This window comes from Mytilus trossulus, chromosome 1 (assembly GCF_036588685.1).
Source record: "Mytilus trossulus isolate FHL-02 chromosome 1, PNRI_Mtr1.1.1.hap1, whole genome shotgun sequence".
Taxonomy (NCBI): domain Eukaryota; kingdom Metazoa; phylum Mollusca; class Bivalvia; order Mytilida; family Mytilidae; genus Mytilus; species Mytilus trossulus.
In genome coordinates, this window is record NC_086373.1 from 107284338 (window position 1) to 107302770 (window position 18433).

General features: G+C 30.2%; 1 protein-coding gene across 2 annotated transcripts in view; it reads left to right on the forward strand.

The window, feature by feature from the left end:
* The first annotated feature begins 375 nt into the window (after nucleotides 1–375).
* LOC134696481 (intraflagellar transport protein 172 homolog) overlaps nucleotides 376–18433 on the forward strand; it is a 29724-nt gene continuing 11666 nt past the window's right edge. The window contains exons 1-27 of one of the 2 annotated variants that reach the window (XM_063558325.1): nucleotides 376–533; nucleotides 4312–4455; nucleotides 4833–4945; nucleotides 5395–5500; nucleotides 5977–6056; nucleotides 6411–6498; nucleotides 6703–6917; nucleotides 7122–7245; nucleotides 7684–7779; nucleotides 8136–8297; nucleotides 9084–9137; nucleotides 9573–9676; nucleotides 10173–10258; nucleotides 10666–10730; nucleotides 11206–11253; nucleotides 11535–11702; nucleotides 12324–12460; nucleotides 12830–12937; nucleotides 13304–13388; nucleotides 13536–13628; nucleotides 14119–14196; nucleotides 14504–14584; nucleotides 14901–14996; nucleotides 17031–17102; nucleotides 17315–17375; nucleotides 18040–18057; nucleotides 18257–18377. In XM_063558325.1, the coding sequence (XP_063414395.1) occupies nucleotides 495–533; nucleotides 4312–4455; nucleotides 4833–4945; nucleotides 5395–5500; nucleotides 5977–6056; nucleotides 6411–6498; nucleotides 6703–6917; nucleotides 7122–7245; nucleotides 7684–7779; nucleotides 8136–8297; nucleotides 9084–9137; nucleotides 9573–9676; nucleotides 10173–10258; nucleotides 10666–10730; nucleotides 11206–11253; nucleotides 11535–11702; nucleotides 12324–12460; nucleotides 12830–12937; nucleotides 13304–13388; nucleotides 13536–13628; nucleotides 14119–14196; nucleotides 14504–14584; nucleotides 14901–14996; nucleotides 17031–17102; nucleotides 17315–17375; nucleotides 18040–18057; nucleotides 18257–18377 (2642 nt within the window). In that variant the 5' untranslated portion in view covers nucleotides 376–494. Of the gene's footprint in view, nucleotides 534–4311; nucleotides 4456–4832; nucleotides 4946–5394; nucleotides 5501–5976; nucleotides 6057–6410; nucleotides 6499–6702; nucleotides 6918–7121; nucleotides 7246–7683; nucleotides 7780–8135; nucleotides 8298–9083; nucleotides 9138–9572; nucleotides 9677–10172; nucleotides 10259–10665; nucleotides 10731–11205; nucleotides 11254–11534; nucleotides 11703–12323; nucleotides 12461–12829; nucleotides 12938–13303; nucleotides 13389–13535; nucleotides 13629–14118; nucleotides 14197–14503; nucleotides 14585–14900; nucleotides 14997–17030; nucleotides 17103–17314; nucleotides 17394–18039; nucleotides 18058–18256; nucleotides 18378–18433 lie in introns of both variants that reach the window. The other variant, XM_063558320.1, reaches the window with a different exon arrangement.

Consider the following 18433-nt stretch of genomic DNA (forward strand, 5'->3'; position numbering starts at 1 on the left):
AAACACGAATCAATGAACTATTTTCAAGCGATTCTACCAAAGGTTACTGTAACCAGGGTAAATCCATTTACTTCTCTCAGCTGTAACTTATCTGTAAACTGTTTTCACTTAACTTGAAAAGTAAGAAAATATATATATATATATATATATATAAATGATGTTTCGGAAAAAAATAGTGTTCTTTTCCAGGATTGACTCTGAGACTTATTCATAAAATAATTTTCGAACTTTTTTTGTGCATCTGATAAACGGAAGAAACCAGAAAATATTTGATTATGATTTTTAAAAAGAGTCAGTATAATTTGTTGTGTCTCAAAAAAATGTAAAGGTCTTCAACATCATTATTTTTGTAACATTTACGAAACTATATTATTTCAGAACGAGGCGCTGCCTAGCATTCCACAAACAATTCTACGACTACGAGCAAGTGTTCGAAGAATTTTAAACTGAAAAGATTGGATATATTTAAAGTGACATATGGTTGAACCATAAGAATGCAGCTTAAACATATGAAAAACTTGCTGTCCCCACAGGTAAACTGCGTTACAAAAAATAATTAACGAATTATTTGAGGACGTACAGTACAGGTAGGGACTTATTTTTATGGAAGCCTTAATCCGTCTAGATGTCAGACTGGTCGGACAGTTGTCCCAGAGTAATAAACACCTGCTGTGCAATATCCAAGTGGAAGGTCGTAAATCAATCTGTACCAGCTTGATTAGAATTAAATTTTACCTGTACAGATATATTTGTATTTATGGAGAATAGATAAATGTAAAATATTGTTTTGTATTCAAAGAGAAAGAATTGAAATTAAAATGAAATATAAGAATTTAAATTAAAAATTGAATATTTAGAATTAAAATTAAAATTGAATATCATGAATGTGGGATTTTTTTTTTATAATTTGAAAATGAAATAAAGACGATTTTTAACAATATATTGTGTTGCCAATTATTATAATAGTTTTGTGCCAATAAACTATTTTGTATTTGCATTTGTATTTGTAAACCGAAAATATTTCATCTAATTCAAAATAATAAGCCTAATAACAACCAAGACTGTTTTCAATCGAAGTTGAAATCAAATTGTTGAGACATCAATCCCGTAAATTATACGAGTTTTCATTGATGGTTATATTATTTCCCCCTTTTAACGTCCTGTTCCTTTATATGTTATTATTAGAAACACAATTTTAAGTATAAGGCCAACATATCGTATTTATAAAATATGTATAGGCATTGTGAATAAAGTTATTTTCCTTTTGATACAACTTTCCCCGTCGGAGCCTCTACATCAATTCACACCTGTCAATCATTCTCGCAAGTAAAACATTTTGGTCAGACAGATCACTCGTGCTTTCTATTTTGACATATTTCCCGTTAATCTCTTTGAAAGTCAAACAATTGGTTTTTTTAAATACAATATTTATAACGCCGTGATCATATTTCGATTCCTATTTTTTATTTAACAAAAAATTGTTGACAATCGAAATATTGCCTTTCTATTTTCATGTCTCAGTCGACTCTTTTATGAAAATCGCCGGTGTTTTTATTATAAATATATTTTACGAATCGATACACGAAAATCAAAATTTAACCTTATATAGTTTATTGAATAAATGCACATTTATACCCCAATGGGGTTGAAGGTTAATCGTACTATTCATGATCAGCTGTCTTTACTTTTTCGTCGTACTTCTAGTCATTCTATAGCTCGCGCAGTCCGTAAGAATTTTTAAATCGATGTTGTCCGAAGTTTAAAGTAGAATAATTAAATGGGAATCCGGGGAATGACTGATAAAAATAAAATAAAAACTAGTTAAAGAAGACTAAATCTTGTTTTGATTTTACATGTATGTAAATCGATTAAATTTCTATTCTGGTCAATCGATCAAGAGCCTCAAAACTAACGCACAATACTGTCAATCATTCCACATCAAATTTTATCATGAATGGATTTTCCCACGGTCGTTCAGTAAGGTCACCTGAGTTTACTGTTACGACATTTCCCGCCATATAAGAATCTCGTGCAGTGGACAAAATCGATCTTTAACATCTTTTATTAGCATTCAATAATATTGTGAGTGGAGTCAAGTTAAAGTTCAACCACGTGCACACGCTGTTGATCACTAATATGTGTATCATGCAATTATCTTTTCACGGCAAATTTTTCTTAACAAATTGCTGTTAAAAATATATAACATACAAGTTTCCTTTTTACATGGATTGTGCGTAAATTAATATTACGCAATTAATTTAAGTTCGAGATTTCGGGATTAACACTTCGGGATCTGGGAATTCTTTTTTTCGCGATGTCGGGATTTTGATTTATTTAAATTCGGGACCTTGGGACTTCGTGTTTTTAAGACCAGGATTTCGAGATCCGGACCCTATTTACCCCCTACCCCCAAATGCAGATCAATTATATAAATTTAACATAATGAACAAACACGGAAATCTTAAAATAAACTTATGTCCGGGAAGAATCAATATCTTCTTCAGTTCTAGTGTTATTATTTGCGTTATATTTTATTGATACATCTCCAACTTTGAAGTTTCGGACAATAAATTGTTTACAGTAAAAAGTAAAAACTACAAAGAATCAGCAATCTACTAAATACTATACAAGTATTGCTCACTGTAATTATTTTTGATATCTCGGAACTGACCCAACACAGACTGAATTGAATATTAAATACATATTATAGAAATATTTTGCATGTGGCCGCGTCAAACTAACCCTGGAGACAGCATACTGCTAATGGAATTACGAGTAAAACAAAAATAACCGTAAGCTTCCAGAAATAGAATACATGTAAAAATATTAATGTTTGAAATTTTATGCAAACAAATAAGAAACAGATACACAAAAAAAAAAAAAAAATAAACAACAAAGAACATAGAACAAAACTAATTTTGAGGAACAAATAAGAAAATAAATAGCAGTTGAAATATAAAAACCATAATTAAAAAAATAGGCTATTTTTATTAAAACAAAGTTTTCTCCAGTACTTCACCTGTAAAAATATTTTATGTCAAAACGATGTAATCAATAAAGTGACTGAGAGGTTAAAATTACAGGTAACCTGATTCTGAAATCAGTGAACCGTAATTCTAGCAGCACGGATTAAGATGAAAGGACAAATATATTGCCAATCACACCTGGATTTGTTGATTGATGGCCATACTACCTACCATAAAAATGTCCGATTATTGATATCCGACTAGTCGGATTAAGACATCCATAAAAATAAGTCCCTACCCGTACTGTAGCTCTAATTTTTTCAGATGTTTGGTCCTTCGAATATTTTTTAATAATTCAACTGCTACGAATTATTCTTTAAACAAAATTAGAAATTCTTTCCAAGTTTAGGTCGCAATAATTTAAACAATATCTTCAGGTGCTGCTCCAAAAGTTGGAGCCAGAAAATTTGACAGCTACAATGTAATTTTTTGCCATCAACCCCAAAGTGTTCACCTTTAGTCTGAGTAAAAGCCAGAATTGGTATCTTCAACTTATACATACAGATACAGATAGTCTTGGCCTTGGGTCCGTTTGCACCCTATTTTAATTCAAATACTGGTTGGATTTGTAGATGTTTTTTAGGTATATATTTTCATTGAAAATTTCATGGAAATTTTAAATGAATTTTTTTTGGAGGGGGGGGGGTATTAGATGATTGTTATTATAATAGGGCTCTTCATGGTTGGTTCAGTGGGAAATAATTCCCCCTGTTTACCTTTATAGAATGCTTTTAGTTAATTCAAAAGCAATGTTTCTTTTATTTTACATCAATATGCTTGATAAAGCATGATTAAAAGTTATTTTTATTCAACATGAAACTTTTATATAAGGGGCAAATTTAATAGGAACATACAAAATATTTGGGAACTAACCCAGATTCCTCTATAACAATGAGGATAGAGAACCCAATTAGTCCTGAGTGCAGCTAAATAGTGCCAACTTGAAACCTTCAGTTGACTAAGACTTTGGTGTCATTTTTCTGTCTTAAAGGTATAGATTTTTTCTTGAGAATATCTTAACTTTCGGCTTTGCAATGTTTTAACATGTTAAAACAGGCTTTTTTGCAGCAGACTATTTTGGAGAAAGGTACATGAGTGTGCTTTCAAACACAGTGTGTTTTCAATTTTTCTTATATATTTTACCCAAATAAAGTATTAAAGCTCATTCCAAATGTCAACTTTGTGGTCATTTAGGAACATTGATTGCAACGGATTTGACATCATTATTAATTCTTCTTTTATCAATGAAGGTTTTAAAATAATTTTGTTTTGTTTATTTTCACAGGATGGGGCAGCCAAAGTGTGTGTTATTACCTGGTCACCAAACAACCAAAAGATGGCAGTTTGTACATCTGATAGAGTAATTTTACTGTTTGATGAACAAGGAGAAAAAAGAGATAAATTTTCCCTGAAGCCTGCTGATCCAAAGGTTAAGTTTCTATTCATACTGTCTATATATGTATTCTTTTAGTCTATAATTCAGTTGAAACCAATCACCCCAAAAAGATAAATGATAAATTTGGAATGAAATATGCTTTCCAAAAAGTTTTTGGTATTTACAAAACAATTTGAAAAATATAATAAGAGGTATTTATTTTCTGGATTCACTAATAATTACAAGGCTCAATTATTCTCAGTGCCAGTCTACCTCATTTTCTGGAAATCTTTTTACATGTATGTTTGAACATTGATTTCTGATTTACATTATATATTTACACCTGTTGCTATTATTTCTTTATTATTTATGAGTCTTGCATTTTTTTTAAAAGAATATGAAATTCAACTAGATTTGGTTGTTTATTTCAGTATGGGAAGAAAAGTTACACTGTGAAAGGTTTAGCATTTTCTCCAGATTCCACCAAGATTGCTGTAGGACAAACTGATAACATAATATATGTTTACAAAATTGGAGATGATTGGTAAAAACATGCTTGAATTTTTTGTTGAGAATTTAGTTTTATAGAACACTGTTGTGTGGTCACCATTTTTGCCTAATGTTTTATGTCAATTAAATGTAAATAAAGAAATAGAAGACAACAAAAACCCAATTCCTGATTTGGAGCAGGTACATTTTCAACAGGCTGTTAAAATGAAATCATTCTACCTTACCCAAAATATCAATTGTTGTAAATCTTGTTCTGTAAGTCTGTTTAGCCAAAAAAAGTAAAGTCCTTAACTTAATTACTCTATAAATAAGATTACAAGGATTATTAAGGTGTAAATAAAACTTCTACTAAACTTCTGCATGGAACCAAAATAAATCTCAATACTTGTGTTTAAATTTGGCACCTATTGATTATTCAGGGGAGATAATTAAGTTAGTGTTATAGATATATTTAACAATTAACAATCTGCATTAATATTTCAGGGGCGAGAAAAAGGTGATCTGTAATAAGTTTGTTCAACAGAGTGCTGTGACATGTATGATGTGGCCTCATGAACAACCTATTGTGTTTGGGCTGGCTGATGGAAAGGTATACTGCCTCATTACAAACTTTCTCTTCTTGTCAGAATATATTGTCAGCCAGTAATTGATAGAAAAATAATTCATACACTCATGTAAATATTTTTGTTCTCATGAAAGTTGAAACAATAAAACAAAAGGTAACGATTTTCAACTGATACAAGAAACTTTTAAAAACAGATGGAAAAACCTTTGGTTAATTTGAGCCCTTTGATCAGGAAATACTGTAAATGCTCTTGAGTAATTTAATTTGTGTGAATCATTTATCATTTAACAACTGTTAAACATGAGTCACATTCCTTGTCCTCAAACGGTAAAATTATACTGGTTTCCGACACAATATCTTAACCTGGGATTATCCAGTAATTTGTTAAAAATTGCTAATGAGAAAATTATTTGATTATAATGTAGTTGTATAATAAGTTTTATTATTTTAGAAAACTTGCACTGAAAATAGTTCTTTAACATGTAATCTGCATTTTGTAGGTGAGATCTGCTAATATAAAGACGAACAAGTCCTCCACTATTTATGGTACAGATTCCTATGTTGTATCTCTAGCCGCTAAGTAAGTTTTGTTATCGAGAAAGAGACTGCTTATTACATGTAAATAGTTACAGTCAAAGAGACTACTAATCAAATATTTATAGTAACAGAAAGAGACTACTTATTAAATATAAATTGTTACAAAGCATCTTTCATGTTTCTTCGGTAAGTTTGTTGTGAGATCCTTTTTAACTGGTTTTAGTAGGACTGTTTGTCTCTTTTTAACTTATTCCTACTGTTTATATTATAATATTAAACATGTAAAAAGAAGAGAAGGAACAAATGTATAAAAAGCATGTTATTTAAATTGTTTTTACCTATAGAAAAATCAAAGAAATTATATTTTAACTAGCCTATTTGTATATTCACATTTCAGTCCTTCAGGAAAAGGTTTCCTGTCAGGCCATGCTGATGGTGCTATTGTCAGATATTTCTTCGATGATGAAGGATCTGGTGACACGCAGGTATATATCAGCAGTCATTGTTTACGTGAAATTACATGAAAATGAAAAAAGATTATAAGCTTAAGTCAAAAATAAATTTACATCAAATCTAGTCTACGCCAGATACAATGTAAATGTAGTTTCCAATTCTTATGTAGAATGATCATTAAATTAAACAGCAACTGTTATTAAAACATTTAAGAGCTATATTATAAATATTTACAGGGAAAGATCAGCACTCATCCATGTCCACCTTATGCCCTGGCTTTCTCCCAGAATTCCATAGTAGCAGCAGGTTGTGACAAGAGAATTATTGCTTATGGACGTGATGGACGAAGTTTTCAGCACTTTGATTTCTCTCGTGAAGATGATGAACATGAATTTACTATTGCTGTATGTAGTCCAAGTGGCCAGTCGGTCGTTGTTGGCAGTTTTGACAGGTAAAATAGTGATTCTTTTATTTAGCCGTATTATTTGAAATCTCTCTGTAGAGATACATCAATTCATGATTGTTTTTAGTTTTCTTGGATAATAAACTCCTAACAAAAACTCATTTTTTTAAATAACCAACCTTTCAAATTTACCAGGCAGTAGGTAGATATTGTTATTAACATGGTTTAGTAATTGACCACTTTTGATTGCAGGTTGAGAGTTTTAAACTGGAGTCCAAGGAAACAAATGTGGGACGAACCTAAAAACAAAGATATAAAAAATCTGTACACTGTCACAGCTCTTGCCTGGAAGAAGGATGGATCCAGAGTTACTTGTGTAAGATTTTTCATATGTTTCTAACTTAATTATAGTCAGATGGAATGTAATTCAAATAATTTTGTATTATCAGCATTCATTTTATATGCCTTCTTTTTAATAATGAATTGATTTGGATAAATCAAATTAGTAAACCACACAAATAGTATTTATCAATATATAAGAGGGACGAAAGATACCAAAGGGACAGTCAAACTTGTAAATCTAAAACAAACTGACAACGCCATGGCTAAAAATGAAAAAGACAAACAGAAAAGCAATAGTACACATGACACAACATAGAAAACTAAAGAATAAACAACACAAACCCCACCAAAAACTAGGGTATATATAAGTATACATAAAGATGAAATAAAGTTATACTATCACGAAAAAAAAATTTTCTAATCTTACAATTGAAAAAATATTGGTATAATATAAAGGATTTCTGTTTTTCAGGGTACATTATGTGGAGGTGTAGAGTTATTTGATTGTTGTCTAAAGAGAACCATTTACAAGAACAAGTTTGAAATGACACATGTTGGACTTAGCCAGGTTTGTTTTAGATATTGCAATGGTTTTGTTTTCAAGTTAATGTCAAATTTGATTATCACATTTTCTTTTAACCTTTTTTCAAAAAATTTTGGATAAAGTATTCAGTTTGGTTCTCAATTAAAAGGAAACTTTGCTGATTGTGGGGAAGTGCAAGGCTCCTTTTTATTTTGAGGTCAGAGACAAAAGTACATGGTCACTAACTACAGATTTTGATGTCCTACTTTCTGGTTTGTGTATCCATCCAATATTTTATCTGTTATTTCTTCCATACCATATTTGTGGCTTTACATCTTTGAGACGTTATCATATTGCATATGTTCACACATATAATTTGTTTAAAACACATTTCTCCATAGGTTATTGTCAAGAATATGTCAAGTGGTCAAAGAGTTGTTTTAAAATCTCATTATGGTTATGAGATTGATGAAGTTAGAATCATGGGAAAAGACAGATACCTTATAGCTCATACATCAGATACCATCCTGCTTGGAGATTTACAGAGTAACAAACTTAGTGAGGTGAGTAAAGGGTAGATTGATGAAGTTAGAATCATGGGTAAAGACAGATACCTAATAGCTCATACATCAGATACCATCCTGCTTGGAGATTTACAGAGTAATAAACTTAGTGAGGTGAGTAAAGGGTAGATTGATGAAGTTAGAATCATGGGTAAAGACAGATACCTAATAGCTCATACATCAGACACCATCCTGCTTGGAGATTTACAGAGTAACAAACTCAGTGAGGTGAGTAAAGGGTAGATTGATGAAGTTAGAATCATGGGAAAAGACAGATACCTAATAGCTCATACATCAGATACCATCCTGCTTGGAGATTTACAGAGTAACAAACTTAGTGAGGTGAGTAAAAGATAGATTACACACACATCAAATACCATCCTACTAGGAGATTTACTGATTTATAAACTCCTATCCTGTTGTGAGACTGAAAAAGAAAGAGGTAGATCACTTGCACATTTTAATTGAGATCTACATCAGATATTATTCTAATTGGAGATTTACAAAGTAATAAAATTTATGTGATGAGTAAAGAGTATATAGAATATAAAAAAATCACTCTACAACTCTATCAGAATATTTTTCCAATTTAGAATGTTAAAAAAACACATGTTTTCCAGGTATTGTTTTAATTTTTAATTCAGAAAACTTCTTTTTTTTTTTAGGTATGTGTTGTTTTACTCTAAAAATTGAACTCTCAGTACATTGAAAACTAATGCTTAATTAGAGCATTTGAAATACTATCTTTTTATCATGTGTTACTTTAATAAAACTTTGTATTAACAGGTTCCCTGGCATACATCTGGAGGAAATGAAAAATATTACTTTGACAATGAAAATGTAAGTTTTATTAAAACTCTCGTAATGTTATAAAATTCTGTTTTTAAGATAATCATATTATATAACATTATTGCTATTTTGTGCATTTTTCCTTTGATCTTTTTTTGTGATAATTTTCATATCATGCTTCTCGCTTGAGATGGGAAAATTATCGCTAGAAACTAAGGAGGCCACGTGGCTTTGCTAAAGAAATTGACATTGAAATTGACAACGTCGTCATAGGTAAAATAGTGATAAACAGATTATCATTGGTCATCTCAACTCGATTGCTTTTCTCACTTTCGCTGTACCAGCTCAAGCAAGAAAATCAATCTTGTTGAGATAATCAACGATAATCTTTAATTCCAGATGACAGTTTTGAATGATATGCAAACTTTATCAATTTGTTATTGAAAAGATATGATTTTTGATGTTATTCTTTCCTATTTATTTTAGGTATGCATGATCTTCAATGCTGGGGAACTGGCATTAATTGAATATGGATCCAATGAAGTTCTGGGGTGTGTTAGAACTGAGTTCATGAATCCACATTTAATAAGGTAAGATTAATACAATGTTTATAAACATAAGCAATAAAATCTACTTATTTTATGCACTTGAAGGCCTACAGATTTAGAACTTGTAGGTATCTAACATGTAAAGGTCCTGTTAACCTCAATTTAAAAATCAATTTAGTTTTAAACCTGATTCTTAAAGGAAAAATCATTAGTGATATGGAGATGTAGTGCAAGTGGGGGGCTGCCAAACAGAATCTCTTCATTAACATGAAAATGCTTTGGCAATATTTTTGGATTTAGATGTATTGTTTCCTGTGACTAAATGAAGGTAGATTTTGATTTTTATGACTTCTGCTTTTCTCATTAAGGTTTTTACCCTTTCAGTAGTCAAAAGATTCAAATGAAGTAAATATTTATTTACATTTATAAACAAGGTTTTCATTTTATTTTACAGTTTAAGATTAACTATTGAGGTAGATTCTAATGACATTAATACTCATTTATATTTGTAAATAAAGGTTTTCATTTTATTTCACAGTGTAAGATTAAATGAAAGAAAACAGAGAGGTGTTGAAGACAACAAAAAGATAGCATATTTACTTGATCTAAAAACTGTTGCTATTGGTAAGTTAATATAAGGGCATAGGACAATAAAAAGATAGCATATATACTTGATCTGAAAACTGTTGCTATTGGTAATTTGATATGAAAGCATCAGTATTTTTGAAACAGCATCATGGGATATGAAATAGCACTGTTTCCCTAAAATTATAATACCACATTGATAAAATAGTATATATTAAATTCTAATTAGATAAGACTCTTTTGCTATGATACGCCGACTGCTGATGACTTTTCAAGTTCAATTTCATTCACAAGAAAAAGATTGAATTTGTTATAGATTTATATCACATTCAACAAAAAAGTCCAAGATGGGTTCTTTTTGATCATTTGAAGTTCTCATATGAAGAATCTCCATTTATATTTCTATACAAATAGAAATAGTGTAGATGAAATGTTTGATATTTCAGTTGATCTACTGACTGGTGCAACATTAGCACAGATAACTCATGAATCCAAAATTGACTGGTTAGAGGTAAGTGATACAAAATATATGCTTAAATTTCTAGAACTTTGAAAATACAGAAATATTAAAAACTTAATGATGGCATACATATGTGATTAGACAGAAGCTTTGTTTAGTTGACCAAGAACACTATTTATTTGTAAAATTAATGTGCAGTTTAGGATATGGAAATACTAAAAATCAGAGCTCATTAATTTTTTCTCATTGAGTTTTGCCCCTTTGAAATGAAAGTGATATGAAGAATGGACATTGAAAGCAATTTAGTTCCAGCAATTCTCATCAAGATTCATTGACATTTTTGTCAAAGATAAATATGAGCAATATTTTGGACAATTATTAAAATAAAATCACTGTTGATCATTTATGCATAGTAACCCTCTTGGAATACTCTGCAGTTATATCTTTAGAATTTTCACATATTTGCTTCAATATTAATTGTGCTGTGTTAATCTTTTCTTTTCATGGTTGTTTTGATCTATTTTAGTTGAATGAGACTGGCAGAAAACTTCTGTTTAGAGACAAAAGACTTAGGGTAAGAATGCTGAAAGCAAGTTTCTTGTTATCATTATATATTATAATATATCTATAAACGTTGTGGCTTCATCCATTCCATTAAAATTGGTTGATGTGACAAGAAGACAGAATCACAACAGAGTCTGTTCTCTCAACAGTATCACTTTATTCAATATGATTCAGTAGCAATATAAATACTCAAAAACATACAAATGATACATAAGCCAAAATATGTATGATGACTATATTATTTTGCACTTTGACTGATCCAAAATGTGATGATTTACTAATATTTTACAGCTGAACTTGATTGACATAGAATCCCAAAACAGAACTACAATTTTGAACTACTGTTCTTACGTCCAGTGGGTACCTGGAAGTGATGTTGTTGTGGGCCAGAACAGAGGAAACTTATGTGTTTGGTATAACATTGATGCTCCGGAGAGAGTTACAATGTTCCCCATTAAGGTGAGTAAGATGATTGAATTTGTGTGTCTGAGTTTAACAATTATACTCCAACAAGAAAATCAATGTTAGAACGTATAATATTATTATAATCTGACATAACAAATATGACACTAGTTACAATGATCAATCTTCCCTAAAATTCTTATCAACATAATTATATAAAACAAATGTTTTCACAAATTCAGAACACAATTTAAAAGGTCAATTTTACCAGATATAGATATGAAAAATGTAAAACTGTCATGTGCAGTTAGTACTAATCTTGGGATAAACTATCTTTAAGATGTTCCTTGTGTAACCCGTCCTGTCAACAATATTAGTTTTCTGGTGAAGTCAGTTTGTCAGGAACTACTTGTGATAGATCAATGATATTTTCTATAAAGTTGCATTTCTATCAGTTTTATAACTATTTATGGCCCTTTCCCTTGGGTGTGGTCCAGAGTCATTGAGTAATAAGTAGCCATATTTTGTCCATCAGATTTTCTTTGTTTGAATTTTCTGTTGACAATTTATTATAATGAAACAGCTCAATATTATTGATTCAAATGCAACTTTGACAAAGATGTATCATATTTTGTGTAGATATATTTTAGTTTGATTGGGTATATTTTGATGTTTTAGGGAGATATTGTAGATTTAGAAAGAACTGATGGTAAAACAGAAGTCCTGGTCAATGAAGGTGTGTCTACAGTATCTTATACTCTGGATGAAGGCTTGATCGAGTTTGGTACAGCAATTGATGATGGAGACTTTGAAAGGTAAACACTCTAATTTCACATGTAATAAGTATACACACATTTATTTTACATGTGAAAGGAAAACAGACAATTATTTAACATCTGAAAGGTAAACACAGTTTTTATATAAAGTAAAAAGTACACATATTCTTATTTACATGTTATAGCTATACCAACTTTTATTTCAGTTTATGTTATTAGTCTTAATTATTACATGTACTGGTTAGAAAAAGCACTCACTAAGGAAAATATAGTCAATTCTTTTCAGTTGTTTTATTAATATTTTTAATATTCAGTTTTTACAAGCTGCAAATATTCAATAGTTTTTAGGTGTTTAATCATTTAAATTTACCTTCCCCTCCTTGATCTTTGAAACTTATTTTATTTTAGAGCTGTATCTTTCTTGGAAACTTTGGAGTTATCTGCTGAAACAGAAGCTATGTGGAAAACTCTAAGCAAGTTGGCCATGGAAGATCGACAGTTACATATAGCTGAAAGGTAGGTTATAAAGCTGGGTACGGGAGATTGACAGTTACATACATCTGAAAGATAAGTTATGTGAATAATGTTGAGATCACCAGTATCATAAACTAATTGCTGATGTCAGTTTGAAGGGAAATTGAAATTACCATGAGAAGTTGAATTTTGGATTTGTTCCTTTTTAATTTGTTTAGAATTAGATATATATTTGAATTTCAAAGAATAAAGAATAAAAATTTACTCAATCTCAAGATTTAGTCTGAGAAATCAAAGTCTAATTACATTTGCTGCCTTTGCTAAAAGTCTCTTCATAAGAACAGTTATTCACTGTAAAAAGTGGTTATGATTTGGCTTTGAATTGACCCTTTCCACTTTTACTTACAGGTGTTACTCTGCCCTTGGAGATATAGCTAAAGCCAGGTACATGAAAGAGACATTTAGAATTGCTGAAGACGTCCAGAAACAACATGTAAGTATTTTTTAAGTTTGGTGAACAATTTAAACTTTTTAATTAATATTTGTAATAAATTAGTTTCTATATAATTATAAAAGAAAACATGTATGATTCTATAGTGTAGGCATAATTGATTGAATGCTGATGTTGTTGACATTTTAGGGTGGAGATGGTTTTAACCACTATAAAGTTAGAGCCAGATTTGCTGTAATGGAGAAGAAATACAAAGAGGCAGAGAGCATCTATCTAGAACAGGTATATTGGTTCTGTTTTGTTTTGTTGTTAATGAAGACTTGATTGTAACATATAAATTTAATATTAAACAATGCTGCAAGAAAGTAAACAGAAGCTTTAAAAGGTTCACATAATCTTTAACAGATGCAAATTACAGTTTACACAAGTTGTGTCAGTGTGCTCTTGCTTGACATTTTGAGATTAACCTTTATCAGAAACCAAGAATGAATCATTAACACATAAATAACTACATGACTAAAAGAGACCTTAAAATAAAGCCAATAAAGATTTGTTGTTTTATCCCATTTTCACACTCCACTGAATATAGAAAATGATAGTGCAGATGGGGCATCCGTGTACTTAGGACACATTCTTGTTACATTCAAAATTATAATAGATTTTGATCATCACAAATAAAACAGTTTAACTATTATTATATCTTAGATTTATTGTTCTAACTGAATGTTTCACATCTGAATGTATATTATAATCAAACTGATTAATTTTTCAGAATCATGTAGATGAAGCCATGGAAATGTATCAAGAAATGCACATGTGGGACGAAGCCATAGAAGTAGCGGAAGCCAAGGTAAGTCATGTATACACTAACCCTCACATATATCATATACCTATTGATACACATGTGGGATGGAGCAATAGAAGTAGCTGAAACCAAGGTAAGTCATATAGAACCTACCTTCACATATATCATATACCTATTGATAAATGATTCATCTAGGAATAAGAATATTGAGTCAGTTAAGAATTAGATAATTGTGGGAAGTAGATTAACCAAGATGTTAAATGGATTAAATTTTGGACTTTTTTATGATTCAAAAATATTTTAGACATATTGAAAACACATTAGCTAATGAAACATAATGTTGATTTTGTAGATGCATCCAGAATTAGAGAATCTGCAGCGTAATTATTACCAATGGTTGATGGACACTGGACAGGAAGAGAAAGCAGGAGAGGTAAAACTCTTTTAGATTTAAATTAATGATTTAATATTCCTATAATGTAATGGAATATAGTTAGATTAGAATTATAACTTAACTGTAATCATTAAAAATTTATCATGATCTGGTGATGAAGGTTTAAAAAAGTTATTCAATTGAAAATGCATGTAATGACCAAATGGTATAAGTCAAAAACTACTTTTACTGTAAATTAGATACAGAGGATAAAAAACAAAAAACAGAAATTTATTATAAGTTAATTCAAACTCAAGTTAATGCATTAGTTATTTTCATTGGCTATTTGCATTAATTTACTTCATATTTATTTCAGTTGAAAGAAAAGGATGAAGATTATTTGGCAGCCATTAATCTATACATGAAATCTGGTCTGCCTGCAAGAGCTGCTCGACTTGCTACTAGTAGAGAGGTATACATTTTCTTGTCATTTTGAAAAGGTTTCAAATGCCAGTTTTCAAACAATTCCATATCATTTTGTGATTATCTTTTTTTCATTGTTTTAAAAGTTGTGTAATGACCTATGGAACTATTGTACAATAATTGTCTCAAGTGGAGGAGATTGCAGCATCAATCCAAGGCTTTGTCAAATGAAAGATTTTACATTATCAGTATTTCCTGCTTTTCTCTTGTATGCAATCTTCATTGAAAAGTATAAACAAAACTATCATCTTTTGATTAAAGACTCTGGATTGGATAGATATGATCCAGTAGAACTTTTGTAAATAAGATTGAGAATGGAAATGGAGATTGCGTCAAAGAGACAACAAACCGACCATAGAAAACAGCAGAAGGTCACCAACAGGTCTTCAATGTAGCGAGAAATTCCCGCACCCGGAGGCATCCTTCAGCTGGCCCCTAAACTAATATATACTAGTTCAGTGATAATGATTAAGCATTCAGATCATCATTTTTTCCTTTTTAATTTTGAAAGAGTGTCTTCTGGACATTATGGTGAGTTGAATAACACCTGTATCACTCAGATTACAATTCTACCTTCACATCTAAGTTTGTATTTAGCCTATTAAATACTTATTTAGCCTTGATAATTGAAAGGTCAGTTTCCCATTCATACAATAGAAGTTGATAAATTTGGCTTCATGCCATTTACCTTGTCCAAAATTAAGGTCTCTTTATTGTTATTGTGATATTGTTAAAGTACAAAAGAACCCTATATTCTGACCAATACTTAAAACTTTGTGCATCTTGATTTAATTCTTAAAAATCTGTTAATGTTGAGTTTTATGGGTTATTTAAGGTTATATTAAATTGCATATTTCTTTACATGGTAGTTTTTTTTTCAGATATTAAAAAAACACTATCTGCTTGACTGTTATAGAAATAGACTATGCTTGCAGGTTATCTATTACACTGTCTTGTCTTTAGTTTACACCAAATCTGACAAATTATTATTTAGTTGCAAAATATTTTAAATGACACCTGAAATTTTAAATGTGCATTGAACAATGTTGAAGGTTAAAATAATCATATAAACTAGAATGAAGAAACATCTTGGTCCCAAAAAAACATCATCAACCAGGATATAAAATTCCAAATATTAATTTATCATTGTTTATTACACTAATATCAGTTGAAATCTCAAGCCACTGTTTCTTATGTTTACAATTTAGGTCATGTCCCAACAGAAAATCAATATGTGACATTACAATGTACTCTTAGCACAAACACATAAGGTCACTGTGAAATATACAACTAGGGCAAGAAACTATTAGTTATATCAAACCAGTTTGACTAGATGTTTAGTTTAAAACCAGTTTGACTAGATGTGTCCTATATATTGACAATGTAAATGACATGAGGACCTGCATGGGTTTTTTAATATCTGTATTCTTAAAATTTTTATGGCATTTTCCTTTTAACATGTTTAATAGCCTTAAAAAAAACTCTCATTCTGTAAAATGTTCATGAAAATGATTTACTATATAGTCTTTTTGTTACAAGATTATTTATCAATTATGTACATGGATCATTATATTATCAGTATTGCATTACAGTTACTAAAGTTACCTTTTCAAGTTCACATTTATTATTTATACTTTTGCACCCCAGTATTATCTATATTTTATTTTATTGTTCATTTTCTCTTTTCTCTATTTTTTTGTTGCTATTACATGTATTCTCTATTCTGTAATCCCCATTCTGACCCTCATAGGTAAACTTCTACTGTATGAATGGGATAAACTGACCTTTCAATTCTCAAGGCTAAATAAGTATTTCATAGGCTAAATACAAACTTACCTGTCAAGGTAGAAATGTAATCTGAGTGATATCGGTGTTTTTCAAGTGACCATAACACCATTTAATTGTTTTTTGTTCAATATACATAGATAGAAATATTCACTGTTAAAATGAAGTATTCTTTGATCATGTCATCACTTTGATTGCTTTAGTTATTAAATTTTTAATTATTTTTTTTTAATTTTAGGAATTAATGAGTAATGCTGACTTAATTGGAAGAATAGCATCTGCTCTGATTAAATCTGAGTTGTATGAGCGGGTGAGTTTACATTATAGATCAGAAATACTTATAAGAAGGTAGATGTATTGTAAGGTTCAATGTTTTTTTCATGTTTTACTAATTGTTTAAAAACTTTTCTCCTTGAAATTTTTACAGATGGATAGGAAGATAATAGTTGTAGAGGAAACTGTTAAAATGCTTCCATATTATAAATAAATGATCTTACTTATCTATTCTACTGTTGGTTTTAGGCTGGAGATTTGTATGAACATATCAGAGATAAACAAAAGGCAATGGAATGCTACAAGAAGGGCAATGCTTATCTTCAAGGTAATTATATACTGTGGATTCATTTATTTTCGTGGGTATCAATTTTCGTGGATTGCTGAAAACTTGCATATTCTTGGATATTTGATTTTGTGGTTTTGTAGATCTCTATATAAAGCCTATCGAAAATAGGATATTTGTTGAACATTTGAATTTGTGGTTCACCTGTACCCACGAAACCCACGAAAATTGGTATCCAACGAATAATAATGAATCCACAGTAAACAATTTATGTTTATAAAAGAAAGGCAAGGCTTATCTTAAAGATAATTTTTTAAACAATTAATGCTACAAGAATGGTAACGCTTATCTTCAAGGTACTTATTTAACAATTAATGCTACAAGAAAGGTAACCCTTATCTTAAAGGTAATTATTTAACAATTAATGCTACAAGAAAGGTAATGCTTATCTTAAAGGTAATTATTTAACAATTAATGCTACAAGAAAGGTAACACTTATCTTAAAGGTAATCATTTAACAATTAATGCTACAAGAAAGGTAACGCTTATCTTAAAGGTAATTATTTAACAATTAATGCTACAAGAAAGGTAACACTTCTCTTCAAGGTAATTATTTAACAATTAATGCTACAAGGAAGGTAACACTTATCTTAAAGGTAATTATTTAACAATTAATGCTACTAGAAAGGTAACGCTTATCTTCAAGGTAATTATTTAACAATTAATGCTACAAGAAAGGTAGCGCTTATCTTCAAGGTAATTATTTAACAATTAATGCTACAACAAGGGCAAGTAACCGTGAAAATAAGTTGGTTTACAGTTAAGAGGAATTCTATGTTATTCTGAGTAACAGATTCTTTCACCATGGTTTACTTGTAACAAAAGTGCATTGTTTTGTATTTCAGCTGTCAAACTTGCCAGAGAAGCTTTCCCTGCAGAAGTTGTTAAACTTGAAGAGGAATGGGGAAATTATTTGGTTTCACAGAAACAGTTAGATTCTGCTATCAACCACTACATAGAGGCTGGGTTAGTATAAATAATTTTATAGACGCATAAAAAAATTTGACAGAATTTTGAAACAA